We start from the raw sequence: 12,957 nt of genomic DNA, 5'->3' as shown, positions 1-12,957 counted from the left end.
GAAGTGAACAGAACCAGGAGAACATTGTACACAGTAAAAGCAACATTGTGCAATGACTACCTTTGATAGACTTAGTTTTTCTCAGCAATGCAAGGATCTAAGACAACTCCAAAAGACTTATGATGGAAAATACTATTCACATCCAGAAAAAGAACTATGGAGTCTGAATGTAGATCAAAGTATATTATTTACGCTCTTTTGCTGTTGTTGTTGTTTTGTTTTTGTTTCTTCTTTATTGTGGTTCCTCCCATTGGTTCTTTGCAACATGACTAATGTAAAAATATGTTTAATACGAATAAATGTAGGGCCTGTATCAGATGAGGCAAGGGGGAAGGGAAAGGAGGGGGGTTAAAATTTAGAACTCAAAATCTTATGGAAGTGAATGTTGAAAACAAAAAATAAATATTAAAAGAAGAAAAGTAAGCAGTCTGTATAGGTGGAATTGTGCTACAAGCACTCACCAGGGGGCAGTGGAGAACAAAGGAAGGGTATAAAGACACTAATAAGTTACACAGGCCAACTGTCAGAGTAAAGGATACCTTGACGTCAGGTAAGGCTTTCCCCAGCCAAGTGTCTCCTATGCATATGCTAAAATTATACAAGATTCTCTAAAAGGTGTTAACAGAGATAACTTTGTTCAATGACCCTCTGATCATTAATATCAGGCAAGGAATAAAACAGGTAGATATATGCTTATAAAAGGTGCTTGCCACTGTCATTGAGGATATTTAGTGCACAGCCCAAGTGGAAGAGAGATGTCCTACAGATGGAGATTTCCTCCATAAGCTCCTGTTTATAGATGACATTAGGCTAACTGAATCAAGCTCCAGAACATTGCAGACTCTCCTAAATAAGATCCATAATTATTAAAAAGAATTTGACTTAACAATCTTGATTGAAAAAAAGTGGATAAAAATATTTATTATCCAGACTACAGTATGCAATTCTATGGACAACTCAAAGAATTGGTCCATCAGTATACAGTTCTTTAACAAGCACTGTGAATGAACAATGATCTGGGACCAAAATTGCCAGAACATGGACTAGACAGCTTTCAGAAAACTGGTCAGTACTTTTAATGATCCCAAGCTTCTCCTTGAAATAAAGGCTCATCATCTTTTAAACAATGTTTGTCCAGTGATGGTATGGCTCCAAATCATATGATACCAGAGTCTCCAAAGAACCAAAGGTCACCCAGAGGGCAACAGAGAAGCACATGATGAGCGTGAGTGAGATACAGCCCCATTGATAACCAAAAATTTTGTAAGAGAAAAATAATGGCAGAGATGATGTTATCAGAGAGACACATGACTGAATAATCAAGTAGAGAGAGCAAGATATAACTGGATAACTCTCATGTTCCACTGGTGTCCACACAGCCAAACGGATCAAAAGAAGGCTTCCAGCACATATGTTGGATGCTTTTCAAAGGATTTCCTAAAGGACATGGACAAAAGTCACACACGATGTAAGGACATGAATGGACTGTAATACAGAATCCCTGGAGGGAATAACTCACAGCAATGAGGTCTCAGATCCACTGAATTAAAGAAGTATAAAAATTATGCCACTTCAATTTTTATAAGTGTTTCTAAAAGAAATGTTACCTATGATTTTCCCCTCCTACTTTATTAGCAATGTAATAATTCAGTGGTGCACCAATTCCCTCAAATAAGCAATAATTTTTATATGGTTTCATTTTGTGACTGTATACATGCTTCTACTACTAACACCAGAATGACTCCTTAAGTCTGACCTTAAGCAGATGAAACCAGATTTAGCTATTACCCCATATTTAAATACTTGAACGCCAGATTTTGTGCCAAACATATTTTATTGCTCTCTTTTATGTTTTAAATTCTGCAGTTTTTAATAACAGATATTTCTCAAAAGAAATGTGTAAAAGTTGTAGCTTTAAAGAGCACACTTCAATGACTGTTAGAGCTATTGCAATGGCTACTGATCTGGGAAAGTCAAGGGTTTCAAGGATTATTCAAGTCCACATTGAAACAGAATTAGTCTCACCAAAGTTGAAAGGAAAATGAGGTCAAAATAAAAAGACCAATTCCAAGAATTGACACTATTGCTGCAAAACAGCCTAACTAATCATCAGAAAATAAGCTTACATTTGACGAAGGACCTGGAAGCTGGGGAAAGTTGATTTCTCTACAGTGGCACACAGGGAAAAATGGGAGGGAGTGGAAGGAAAATCTAACTTGCTATAAAGAAATAATGCTTGTCATGGACAAGATAATACAGAAACAAAATACTAAAGAATAGAAAAAGATAATTTTAACTGATAATAGCTAATTATTATATACAGCTTCAGGGTTTACAGACCACTTCACTTATATTATTTTAATCAAGTAACAAAACTCACTTTTCCATTCAAGTTTATAGACACCAAAATTGTTGTCAGAATTCCAAGCAAGCCTAGAAGACACAGGCATCTTCATCAGACTGTAAAATACCCATAAAAATAATGTGAGAATTCCAGTGGACCTGGAAGTCTTGTTCCCCTTGTGGGAATGATTAACTCCATTAAATACACAGATGCATAATTGTCTTGGACTTACAAAAATTTTCAAATGGAGATGGGATATAACAACACTCCACTGCACCATGCCATATTTTAGGAAAAGTTAAGCAAGCCTTAGAGGAAATGGAAATTACACATGATTCACTGGCCTATAAAGTCACCTTGTTTAAAGCCTGTTAAAAAAACCTATAGATTATAATCAAGGTTAGGTCGGGAAAAATGGACTCTCTTTTAAAGGAACACAGTATCCAATGTGACAGAAGTAAAGTATAAAGATAAAGAACTTAAAAATATGTCAAAAAATCTTGTAAACTAAATAAATTGTGTAAAACAAATGATTACAGTGAAAGGATATAATTCATATTAAAAGATGTTTTGAAGATGTACAAAAATGTAAGGTTGCGTATGTTAAAATTTAGAACTCAAAAGTCAATAAACTTTAGTTTGTCTCAGTCAATCTGCACACCAAACTTGCATTTATAAAGGGTTTAAAGTTTTCAAAGTGCTTTACATACCCCCATTTGCTCCTCAGAACAACTCTATGAGACAAGTACTGCAGGTATAAGTGGACTACAAATGAGTTCACTTTGTGGACATAGAAACTAAGGTTCTAAGAAGTAAAATGGGTGCCTCTGGTCACAGTGCTCCTAAGTGTCAGAGGAAGGATCTGAATGCATATCTTTGTGACTCCCAGTCTAAGACCAAGGACTCACATCAATACTGCACTGCCGTAGTTTTGGGGTTTGTTTGTTTTTTTAACAGAAAACCATAATTGAATTTAAACTAGGTTTCTCTGTCTACCTGTACATCTTCAATATTCAGTAAGTTACAATGTCATATAAAACTATTCTTAAAAATAGACACTATATCAGTAAAAGAAATTCTGGAATGTGGAAGACAAATCCACATTGTTTTCCTTTCTTTGGTTAGACTGACAAATTTCTCCCATTTTCCTATGGAGCAGCAAACAGATCCTCTCCGTTCCTCATTGTGTAGCACATGGCCCCAGTCTCAAGGGATTCAGGCTGCATATGCTGATGACTTACTGAAGTAAGTGCTTCAGGAAAAACAGGTAACAGCAAGCAGCTACCTTGGAGAGAAGTCAATTTATTCTGCTTTACATGGCATAACAAATGCACATATTCCATCTCCCAAAACTATTATAATGCCTGAGTCTCTTGTGTTTTAAGATTATAACCAAAAAGAAAAAAAACCCAAACCCTACAGTGTGAAGAAAATCTTTATTAGTGTATATAATAACCAGCATGTCTCCAGCAGAATAAGAAAAGACTTACTCCCTTCCTACACAGCCATTACTGACAGTAGTTACTGAAAAGCAAGAAAGAATTTCCTTGTTTTGGACATCTTTCCCTAAAATCACCCACAGAACAAGGCCTTAGCATTAGCCCAGATTACTAGCACAATTAATATGTCATGGTCACAGCATTAAGAACCACCAGAGAAGACTCATATGAATTAATGTATAATGAAATAAGAAGGAACAAAACAACAACATATTCAGTGACCCCAGTAATGCACAGCAAAACGCTAAAAAACAACTGAACTCAGATCAATGCAGTTACCAAGAGACTGATGGTGAACTGTACCTCCATGTTCTCAGTAGAGAGGTGCTGAATTATAGATGCATATGCTAGAGCACATGTTGTCAGATATTAACAACAATAATAATAACATTTCTATAGCACATTAAGATTTGCAAAGCAATTTAACAAATTATTATCTCATTTTTATCATTTTTGTTTGGCTTAATAATACTTTTTGTTACAAGTGAGGGTCATTTGCTGGAAATGACAGCAACCACACACTCAGATTATTTTTTATTTGCCCCAGAAAAAAAATAAAGCAAGAGAATGATGAATTTTATTAATTTCACTACCTAGGCTAATATTTCGAGATTCACAATTTCAACAATGCAGCTACTCCTATCATCAATATAGATGACAACTAAGTAAACCAAGAGACAATTATGATAATTAATAGTAATAGGTAACATTTACGTAACACTTACCACGTGCCAGGCACTGCGCTAAGTGCTTTACAAATATTGTTTCATTTGATCCTCACAACAACCCTGGGAGGTAGGGAGCTAATATTATCCCCCTTTTATAGTAGAATAAACTAAGATAAACAAAGGTTAAGTGACTTGTCTAGGGTCACTCAGCTAATAAATCAGAAGCTGGATTTCAGCTCAGGCCTCTCTCACTCTAGGTCCTGCACTACGTCCCCTCTACCACCTAGCTGTCCCATGAAAAGATATTCTTTATGAACTGCTGTAGCCAAAAAATACTCATCATCTCTTGACTAACCTTCTAGAAATAAGGTTACCTGAAAGAAGCCAGGCTGTTCTTTGGATAAAAAACAGGGCCAAGGCTATACCTGAAACTCATCCATTTTGGTAGGACCTACCAGAACCTTCAAGACTCCAAGACCTTTTAAGAACTAACAGTCATGTCCAAAATATTATCAGAAGGCCCTGGTGGGGGATGGAGGTGGGAAGGAGAGATAGAGAGAGATAGAGAAAGATGCAGACAGATACATATGTATGTAATTATATACATAAATACATCCATTACATATATTAGACAAAAATATCTCTGAAGCTTACTACCCATGAAATGTTGGCAAGTTACAAACTTCTCTGGGCTTCAGTTTTCTCAGCTATGAGGCAGCTGGAACTAATAGCCTGAGGTCTCTATATCATATTATCATATAAACTTTTATATTTACCTTCAAAAATGTTTTATTCTACAAGTGGTATAACCACTAGTATATTGACAGCAAAGTTTCATCCATCACTAATAATATTCTACCATTGTAAGGAGTTAGAAAAGGTGGCTGGCCATTTTCATTTCTATCATTAATAGCTTATCAATAAAATGGCCACCTATGAAGTTTATTCAAAATAATTCCAATCATTTAATAAGCCTACTCATGGCAATAGTTACAGATTGAACATTTCACTCTAAATGACTTATTTCTGGGCCTCCATTTAAAATAACTACATAACTACAGAGGTCTCTTAGTGGCATATTTAAAGGGCAACTTTAACTTTCAGGATTCAAGGGACAATTCTCTAATCTGTGGGTTATCAAATTCTTCTGCTTCTCCTCTCCAGTTCCCTATATTTTAGATACTCCATTGCTTATTTCAACGAGCAAGCCAAAAAAGGCAATGACTTTAATAATGAAATAATAAACTTGCTACAGTTCTAATAAAAGAGTTGCAGGAAAGAAGGTAAAATTACAAACCACTTCTTGTAATAGCAAAGAACTACAAACAAAGTAGATAAGACAGTTAAACAAATTAATGTACATGAATGTAGTGGAATGCTATTGTGCTGTAAGAAACAATGAATACGATGAACACAGAAGCATAAAAATACTTATATGAACTACTACAAAGGGAAATAAAAAAACTAGAAAAACAACATAAATAGCAATTATAACAATGTAAACAGAAAGAACAATGAAACTATCAAACTGAAAACTGCAAAATGATAACAATCAAACTCAGCCCCAAAGAACAGATATAAGAAGATACTTCCTCAACTTTTTGCAGAGGTGGGGGACCATGTGTGTGGTACACTGCATATAACAGGACTTTTCTCACATATTAGTTAATTTCTTTCTTTCTTCCTCTTTTTTTCCTTTCTTTATTATTAGGGATAGCCTTCTGAGAGGGAAGAATAAAATTGGGAATATAGATGATGTAAAAACAAAAACCTAGCAACACTTTCTAAAAAAATTAAATTACAAGTTAATGATTCCAGAGGACAAATGCTACCTACGTTCAGAGAGCAAGGGGAATGGATTCAGGGTGCAGAATGAGACATTTTGTTTTGGATATGACCAACTTTGAAATTTGTTTTCCTGGACATTATGTGTCTATAATAGGGGTTTTGTTTTTCTTGCTTTCTCAGTGGGGGAAGAATGTGGGGAGGAGAGAAGGCAGACTTTAATTGAATGAAAAAAATTAATTCGAGGAAAAAAAATTACAGGCTAAAATAAGAATTTAGGAATATTAATGGATTTCAATTATCCATGACCTACACTGTCCCAGATAATCAAAAGTTTACACTAAGAGAAAGACAATACTCAAAAGATAGGTGCTTTATGTATTTATAGTGTACATATTAAATAAGTCAAGGAAGAATTTGGACAGGGTGTACCCACCATCCACTGAAACAGAGCAAAAAGGCAAGGCTGAGCCCCAGAAGCCAAATACTACAAGCAAATAAAACCCAAAGCTTACCTGGTTTTCCGTTTTCGAGGTGGTTTCTCCACTGTGCCAGTTAGTCTAGAGACCAAATAGATAAAGCAGTTATTAGATAGTGAAGGGGCTAGGGACAGGGTAGAGGGAAGGTACCCTGAGCCTCTTGTATCAATTCAGAATTAATCTCATTCTCTCTAAACCAATTCATAACCCCAGCCTGGAAAATCCTGAGTGCAATGGTACCACATTTACTATTCATACCAAATGAGGACTACTGCTCCCTTATGACCACTGTACCCTATAATACAATGCCTGCTCATATCACAGTGCTTAAATACTTTTATCACTTGAGCAAACTTAAAATCCCACATACTAACCTTCATGCCAGGTACCACTGTACACCGTCCCTCACAGACCAGATCAGCCCCATATATACCTATTGCCATTCACAATCATGCCTAAAGGGCCTTATGAACTTCATATTCAGTCCTTCATGACTGTGTAAAGTTGCTGTGACCTGTTCATGACATCTATAAAGCACAATGAACTTCCCATTAACAATCCTCTAGTTTTTGGTCATCTGGGCCCTTTTTTTCCCCTCCTCTTCAGTTCATTAACTTTCAGATATCCAGATAAAAAGTAAGCAAAGAAACCCAAACCCAAACCACCTATGCTCACTATGCTGACAGCAGAGTCCAATAACCCCCTAGAGTACAGTCTTCCATGCTCTCTATCTCTCACAGTCCAGGTTATATAGTCCCACTCTTCTACTCTTTACAATCCAGACCACCCGTCATCTCTGCTCTTTATAGTCCAGTGCCAGTACCCACAGTTATTCACAGTTCAGCCTATCCATATAACCAACTAACCCCCTTATATTCTGACCCCTCCATGCCCACTGACCCTAACAGCCTGGTCCCTAATTACCACTGCTTTTATTAACTAATGTCCCTCTACGCCAAATGCCCCTCAAGCTTGGTTCTCTGGGTCCAAAGCCCCTCACTCAAACTGCTTATATCCATGGCTAACCACATCTACTGTCCCTCAAAGGTTATTCGGTCACAACTTCATGCCTTCAGTCTCCTTCCTCTCACAGCTCAGGACCTCAAAGCTACTGACAAAGCTATTCTCCCACTTCTCACCCCCAACCCAACTTTCTCCATCACAACCCCCCAGCTCCTCTTACCTCACAGCCACTGCCTCATCATTTCATCACAGAATCTAAGAGATCTTTTATAGTCCAACCTGCCTACATCACTCAACAACCTCATCATCCAAATGTGAATAGCCTATATCTAATTATCTACCCACTTCCACAACAATCTCCCTCTTTTCTCACGGAATTCAACAACTGGCTTGGTCTTATTCTGTACCCCAACCTCTTCTGATAAAAAGTGCTGATGCTTCCTCATATACCCAATGCATCAAGATCATAACTCACAGGAGCTGCCTCTTCACATCAGCACAGCTGAAATGCAGAGATGGTCATACCCTTAATCTCATTATCACTTATGGATGCTCCAGCCCCAAAATCCAGAACTTTGAAATACCTAACATAACCTCCTATTTTGCCATCTCCCCCTGTACCTCACCCCTTCTAAATTTATTCTTCATCCTTACGGAAACCTTCAGTCACTCTATCCTTTCAACCTTTCCCAATCTATCACCCCTCTTCCTGCCTTACTTTTATCCCTTCAGAATCCTAATATGTAGTTAACTAATTCAACTTTGCACCTACCCTTTAACTGTTTGCCCCCTTGTCTTATTTTGTTTGGCTCATCCTTGCCCAAATTCTAATCCCAGATTACCTTCATCACACACCTCCTCCGCTTCTACTCATATGCCTCTGGAAACAGCTGGAGAAAGTCACAAAACTGTGTTAATTGGGCCTACCACAAATTTATGTCATCTCATCTCACCTTGGCCATTACAGCTACATAGCAATCCTTTTACTCTTCCCTGATTGACTCTGACTCTATTGCAGGATCCCACAATATCTATTCCAAACCTTCTCTGCTCAAGTCCCTAACACCACCATTTTCCTACTTACTCTCAGCAAAGGATTTTACAGAGAAAACTGAGACATCAATGTTGGAATTTGTTTTGTTTGACTATACATATTTGTAATAAGGATTTTGTTTTTCTTTTTCTTTTTTTCCAATGGGAGGGGGAGGTAAGATGGAGAGGAAAAAAAAGATTTTTGTTCACTGAAAAAAATTAAATTAAATTTTAAAAATCAAGGTCATTCATCATGGCCTTTCTCTTCTCCCCTACTCCACTGCTCAGATTGCTTCATCATCACCCCTATTCTTCTGTCCTTTATTCCAGTCTGTAAAAAAGAAATGGTCCTTTTCCTAGCAAAGGCCAATCCTTCTACTTTTGCCTTTGATCTTATCCCCATTAGTCTCCTGGGAAACAGAAGAAGGATGGTCCTTAAAGATCCCTCTAATTTTCAACCTCTCTTTATCCACTAACTCCTTCCCCGCTGCCTAAAGACATGCTAAGGGATCCCAGATTTAAACAAACAAAGAAAAAAAAAACTTCACTTGACCCTGTTATCCCTTCAACCTACCATTCATTCTTTTCCCTTTCCCTATGCTCCTTTTTCACAGCCTAACTCCTAGAAAAAGCTATCTATACTCTTTGCCTCCACTTACTCATGATTCTAATTATTAACTTTTCGCAATCCAACTCCAGACCCACCACTCAACTGAAATTGCTCTCTCCAAGATTAGCAACAATCTCTTAACTGCTCAACCTAATAACTTTTTAACAGTCTTCATGCTTCTTGGTCCCTCCATGGCATTTAACACTACTGGCAAACTCCATATTCTTTCTTTTTCCACTAAGTAGTATTTTATTTTTTTCCAATTACATGTAAAAATAGTTTTCAACATTCACTTCTATAAAATTTTGAGTTCCAAATTTTTCTCCCTTCTTCCTCTCCTCCCCTCCCCTCTCCAAGACAGCAAGCAATCTGATATAGATTATACATGTACAATCATATTAATCATATTTCCACATTAGTCATGTTGTGAAAGAAGAATCAGAACAAAAGGGAAAAACCACAAGAAAGAAAAAACAAAAAGTGAAAATAGTCTGTTTCAATCTGCATTCAGACGCCATAGTTCTTTCTCTGGATGTGAACAGCATTTTCCATCATGAGTCTTTTGGAAGTCTTAGATCATTGTATTGCTGAGAACAGCTAAGTCTATCACACTTGATCATCACACAATGTTGCTGTTACTATGTACAATCAAACTCTATATTCAATTATTTCTATGCAGATGGATCCCCAATCTATATACCCACTCTTCATCTTTCCTGAGCTCTAGTCCCTATCAACAACTACCTGCTGGGCATCTCTACCTGAATGTCTCAAAGGCAATCCTAACTCCACATAACCAGAGTAGAATTCATTATCTTTTCCCCTCAATCCATCCTTCTTCCTGACCTCCTTATTTCTGTCAAGGGCACCACCACACATCCAATCACCCAAGAAATATCCTCAATTCTTCCTCTCCCTCACCCCCCACCATATACAATCGGTTGCCAAATCTCATAGACCAGGGGTGGGGTGGCCCTCTGGGTCCTCAAGTGTGGCTCTCAGACTGACTCCATACTTTACAGAATAAATCCCCTTAATAAAAGGATTTGTTTTGTAAAACTTGGACTCAGTCAAAAGGCTGCACCCAAGGACCTGGAAGGCCACATGTGGCCTTGAGGCCGCAGGTTCCCCACCTCTGTCACAGACTTTATCTCCACAATATCTCTCATAACCACCTCCTTTTTTCTATTCAAATCCTCATCATGGACTACTACAATAACTCCTGAATTGGTCTTTCTGCTTACATCTCTCCCTTTCCTTAAGGAATCTGCTACACCCTTTGCCAAATGGATACTCCTAAAACTCAAGTCTGACCATGCCACTCCCCTGCTCATGAAGGTTTAGTGGCTCCGCAGTGCGTTTAGGAAAAAAAGCAAACTCCTCCATTTGGCATTTAAAACCCTTCATGACCTGACTATCCTATTTTTATAAAGTTGCCATATTATTCTCTCATGTACTCTATGTTCCAGCCAAAGTGTCCTAGTTAAAGTTCCTTATACAAAACATTCTATCTTTCACCCCAGTGCCTTTCCACAGTGCATCTCTTATATCTGAACTGCTCTCTCATCTCACGTCCATCTGTGAGTTGAGTTTTCCTCAACCCAAAGCTCAAATGCCACCTTCTACAAGAGGCCTTTCATAATTCCCTCATCTGTTAACAGTTCTTTCCCCTCCCTGTCAAAATAACTTTGCATTTACTTTTCGTATATTTTACATTTACTAATCTACATACTTATTTTAGACTAATTGTATCTATGTTGTATCCAACCTGGGGAAAAGCAAGTCAACAAAGTTATTTATTAAGCACGTATGTGCTAAGACTGTGCTAAAAGCCGAGGATACAAAGAAAGCCAAAAACAGCCGCTGCTCTCAAGGAGCTCACAGTCTAAGGGGTAAGACAACACGCAAATAACTATATATAAACACAGTATTTCCAGGTTAAATTGGGAATCATCACAGAGGGGAGACAGAACCATCAGAGGAGAGTCTGGAAAGGATTCTTATGGAAGGTGGGATTTTAGCTAAGACTTGAAGGAAGCCAGGGGAGCTAGGAAGAGAAGACGGAGAGAATTGCATGTTCAAGCGCTGCTCATTTGTATCATCAGAGCCTAGCACAGTGACTGGCATGTTGTGACCAATGTAATACATGCTTGTTGACTCGAATGGAACCTGTACCAAAGCAGAAATTCCCTCTACAACAGCAGTTCTTGACCTGGGTTCTGTGAACTTGTTTGTTTTAATATATATTTGATAATTGTATCTGTTGGTCTCCTTTCTCATCCTCAGTATCTTAATTTACGCAATTAAAAACAACATTCTGAGAAGGGGTCTACGACAACACAAAAAAAGGTCAAGAACCCCCCAGCTCTCCAACTTCCTTAACAAGTGGTCATCCAGCCTCCATTCAAAGCCCTCCAGGTGATGGAGAACTCGCTCCCCTCCGAGGCACTTCTGGACAGCTCTCCAGGTCAGAAGCCTTTCCTTACAAGCGGCTCTACCTCGGCCACTGCCCCCATCGCTCCCTTTGGGGCCAACACGAACAAGTCTGAGCCTCCTCGTCGTCCTCATCCTGCCGGGCAGCCCCTCCGAGCCTCCAGGGCGGCAGCATCCGTGTCACCCGTCCTGCCTCCTCGCACCGACCTCCCGCAGCCGCTGCCCGGTGCTGTCCCCATCCTCTCGGCTCTGCTCTGGACCTTCTCCAGCTCGTCATCATCCTTCCCAAAATGTGCAGCCCAGACTGGAGCACAATACTCCATCGGGGACCTGACCGGGGTAGCCGGGGGGGCAGCGCGCCCTCCCGGCCGCTGCCTGCTGCCGCCCCCCGGCCACGGCCCCCGATGCCGCCGCCCCCCGGCCCTGGCGCCCTCCCGGCCGCTGCCCCTCACGCCCCCCTCGGCCTCGACCTTCCTCCCCGCGGCTGATCGCCGCCCCGGTCCTTCTCGCCCCACCGCCCGGGCCCCCAGCTCACCTGGAGGGCAGGCGGGTCCGCGGCTGCTGCTGGCGGCCTCCTCTGACCATCCGTCCCCGGCCCCGGCTCCGCCGCGGGAGCTGCTCCGGCGGCCGCTGCGCTCACGAGGCTGAGGCGGCGGCGGCGGCGGAGGCGGCGACGGAGGCAGCGGCGGCAGCAGCAGCGGCGGCGGCGGCGGCGGCGGTAGCTGCCGAGGGGTGGGAGATAGCACCCCCCACGCCTCAACCTAACTTGTCGTAGATCCGCCCCCTCCGCCTATTCTTGTCGCCCCCCATTGGCTGGGTGGCTAGAGTGGCAGCCCACTCGCTTGCTGAGTGGCTCGCGCCACCGTCCCTCTGGATTTGCCTGTCCAGACGGTTCGGTTGAGGTTGCAGGTGACGGCAAAGGCGCCTTAGCTACCGCTAAGCGAGTCGGGGCGAGGAGAGAGTTAAAGCGCCATCGTGCGCCCCAGAGAGGAACTGCAAGGAGCGTACCAAGCACCTGCACGCAACTCCCTCCCCCAAGCCCACATCCCCTAACTTCCTGCACCTCCCCTATGCACCACAGAGGTGGTGCACCCTAGTGAAGTTCTCATTCAAGCCTCCTGCTGCCCTCCAGCGAGGGGGGATG

At 40.6% G+C, this 12,957-nt stretch overlaps 1 protein-coding gene across 2 annotated transcripts in view; it reads right to left on the bottom strand.

Moving 5' to 3' along the window:
* SCAI (suppressor of cancer cell invasion) overlaps nucleotides 1-12,487 on the bottom strand; it is a 204,989-nt gene extending 192,502 nt beyond the window's left edge. For both annotated transcript variants that reach the window (XM_020967566.2, XM_020967567.2), the window contains exons 1-2: nucleotides 12,349-12,487; nucleotides 6,812-6,856 (exon numbers count right to left, since the gene is read on the bottom strand). In XM_020967566.2, the coding sequence (XP_020823225.1) occupies nucleotides 6,812-6,856; nucleotides 12,349-12,398 (95 nt within the window). In that variant the 5' untranslated portion in view covers nucleotides 12,399-12,487. The remainder of the gene's footprint in view (nucleotides 1-6,811; nucleotides 6,857-12,348) is intronic.
* Between the last annotated feature and the right edge of the window lie 470 nt (nucleotides 12,488-12,957).

Source organism: Phascolarctos cinereus, unplaced genomic scaffold (genome assembly GCF_003287225.1).
Source record: "Phascolarctos cinereus isolate Bilbo 61053 unplaced genomic scaffold, phaCin_HiC Scaffold_2;HRSCAF=192, whole genome shotgun sequence".
Lineage (NCBI taxonomy): Eukaryota > Metazoa > Chordata > Mammalia > Diprotodontia > Phascolarctidae > Phascolarctos > Phascolarctos cinereus.
Note: the sequence above shows the minus strand (reverse complement) of the source record. Positions and strands in the feature narration are given on the sequence as shown.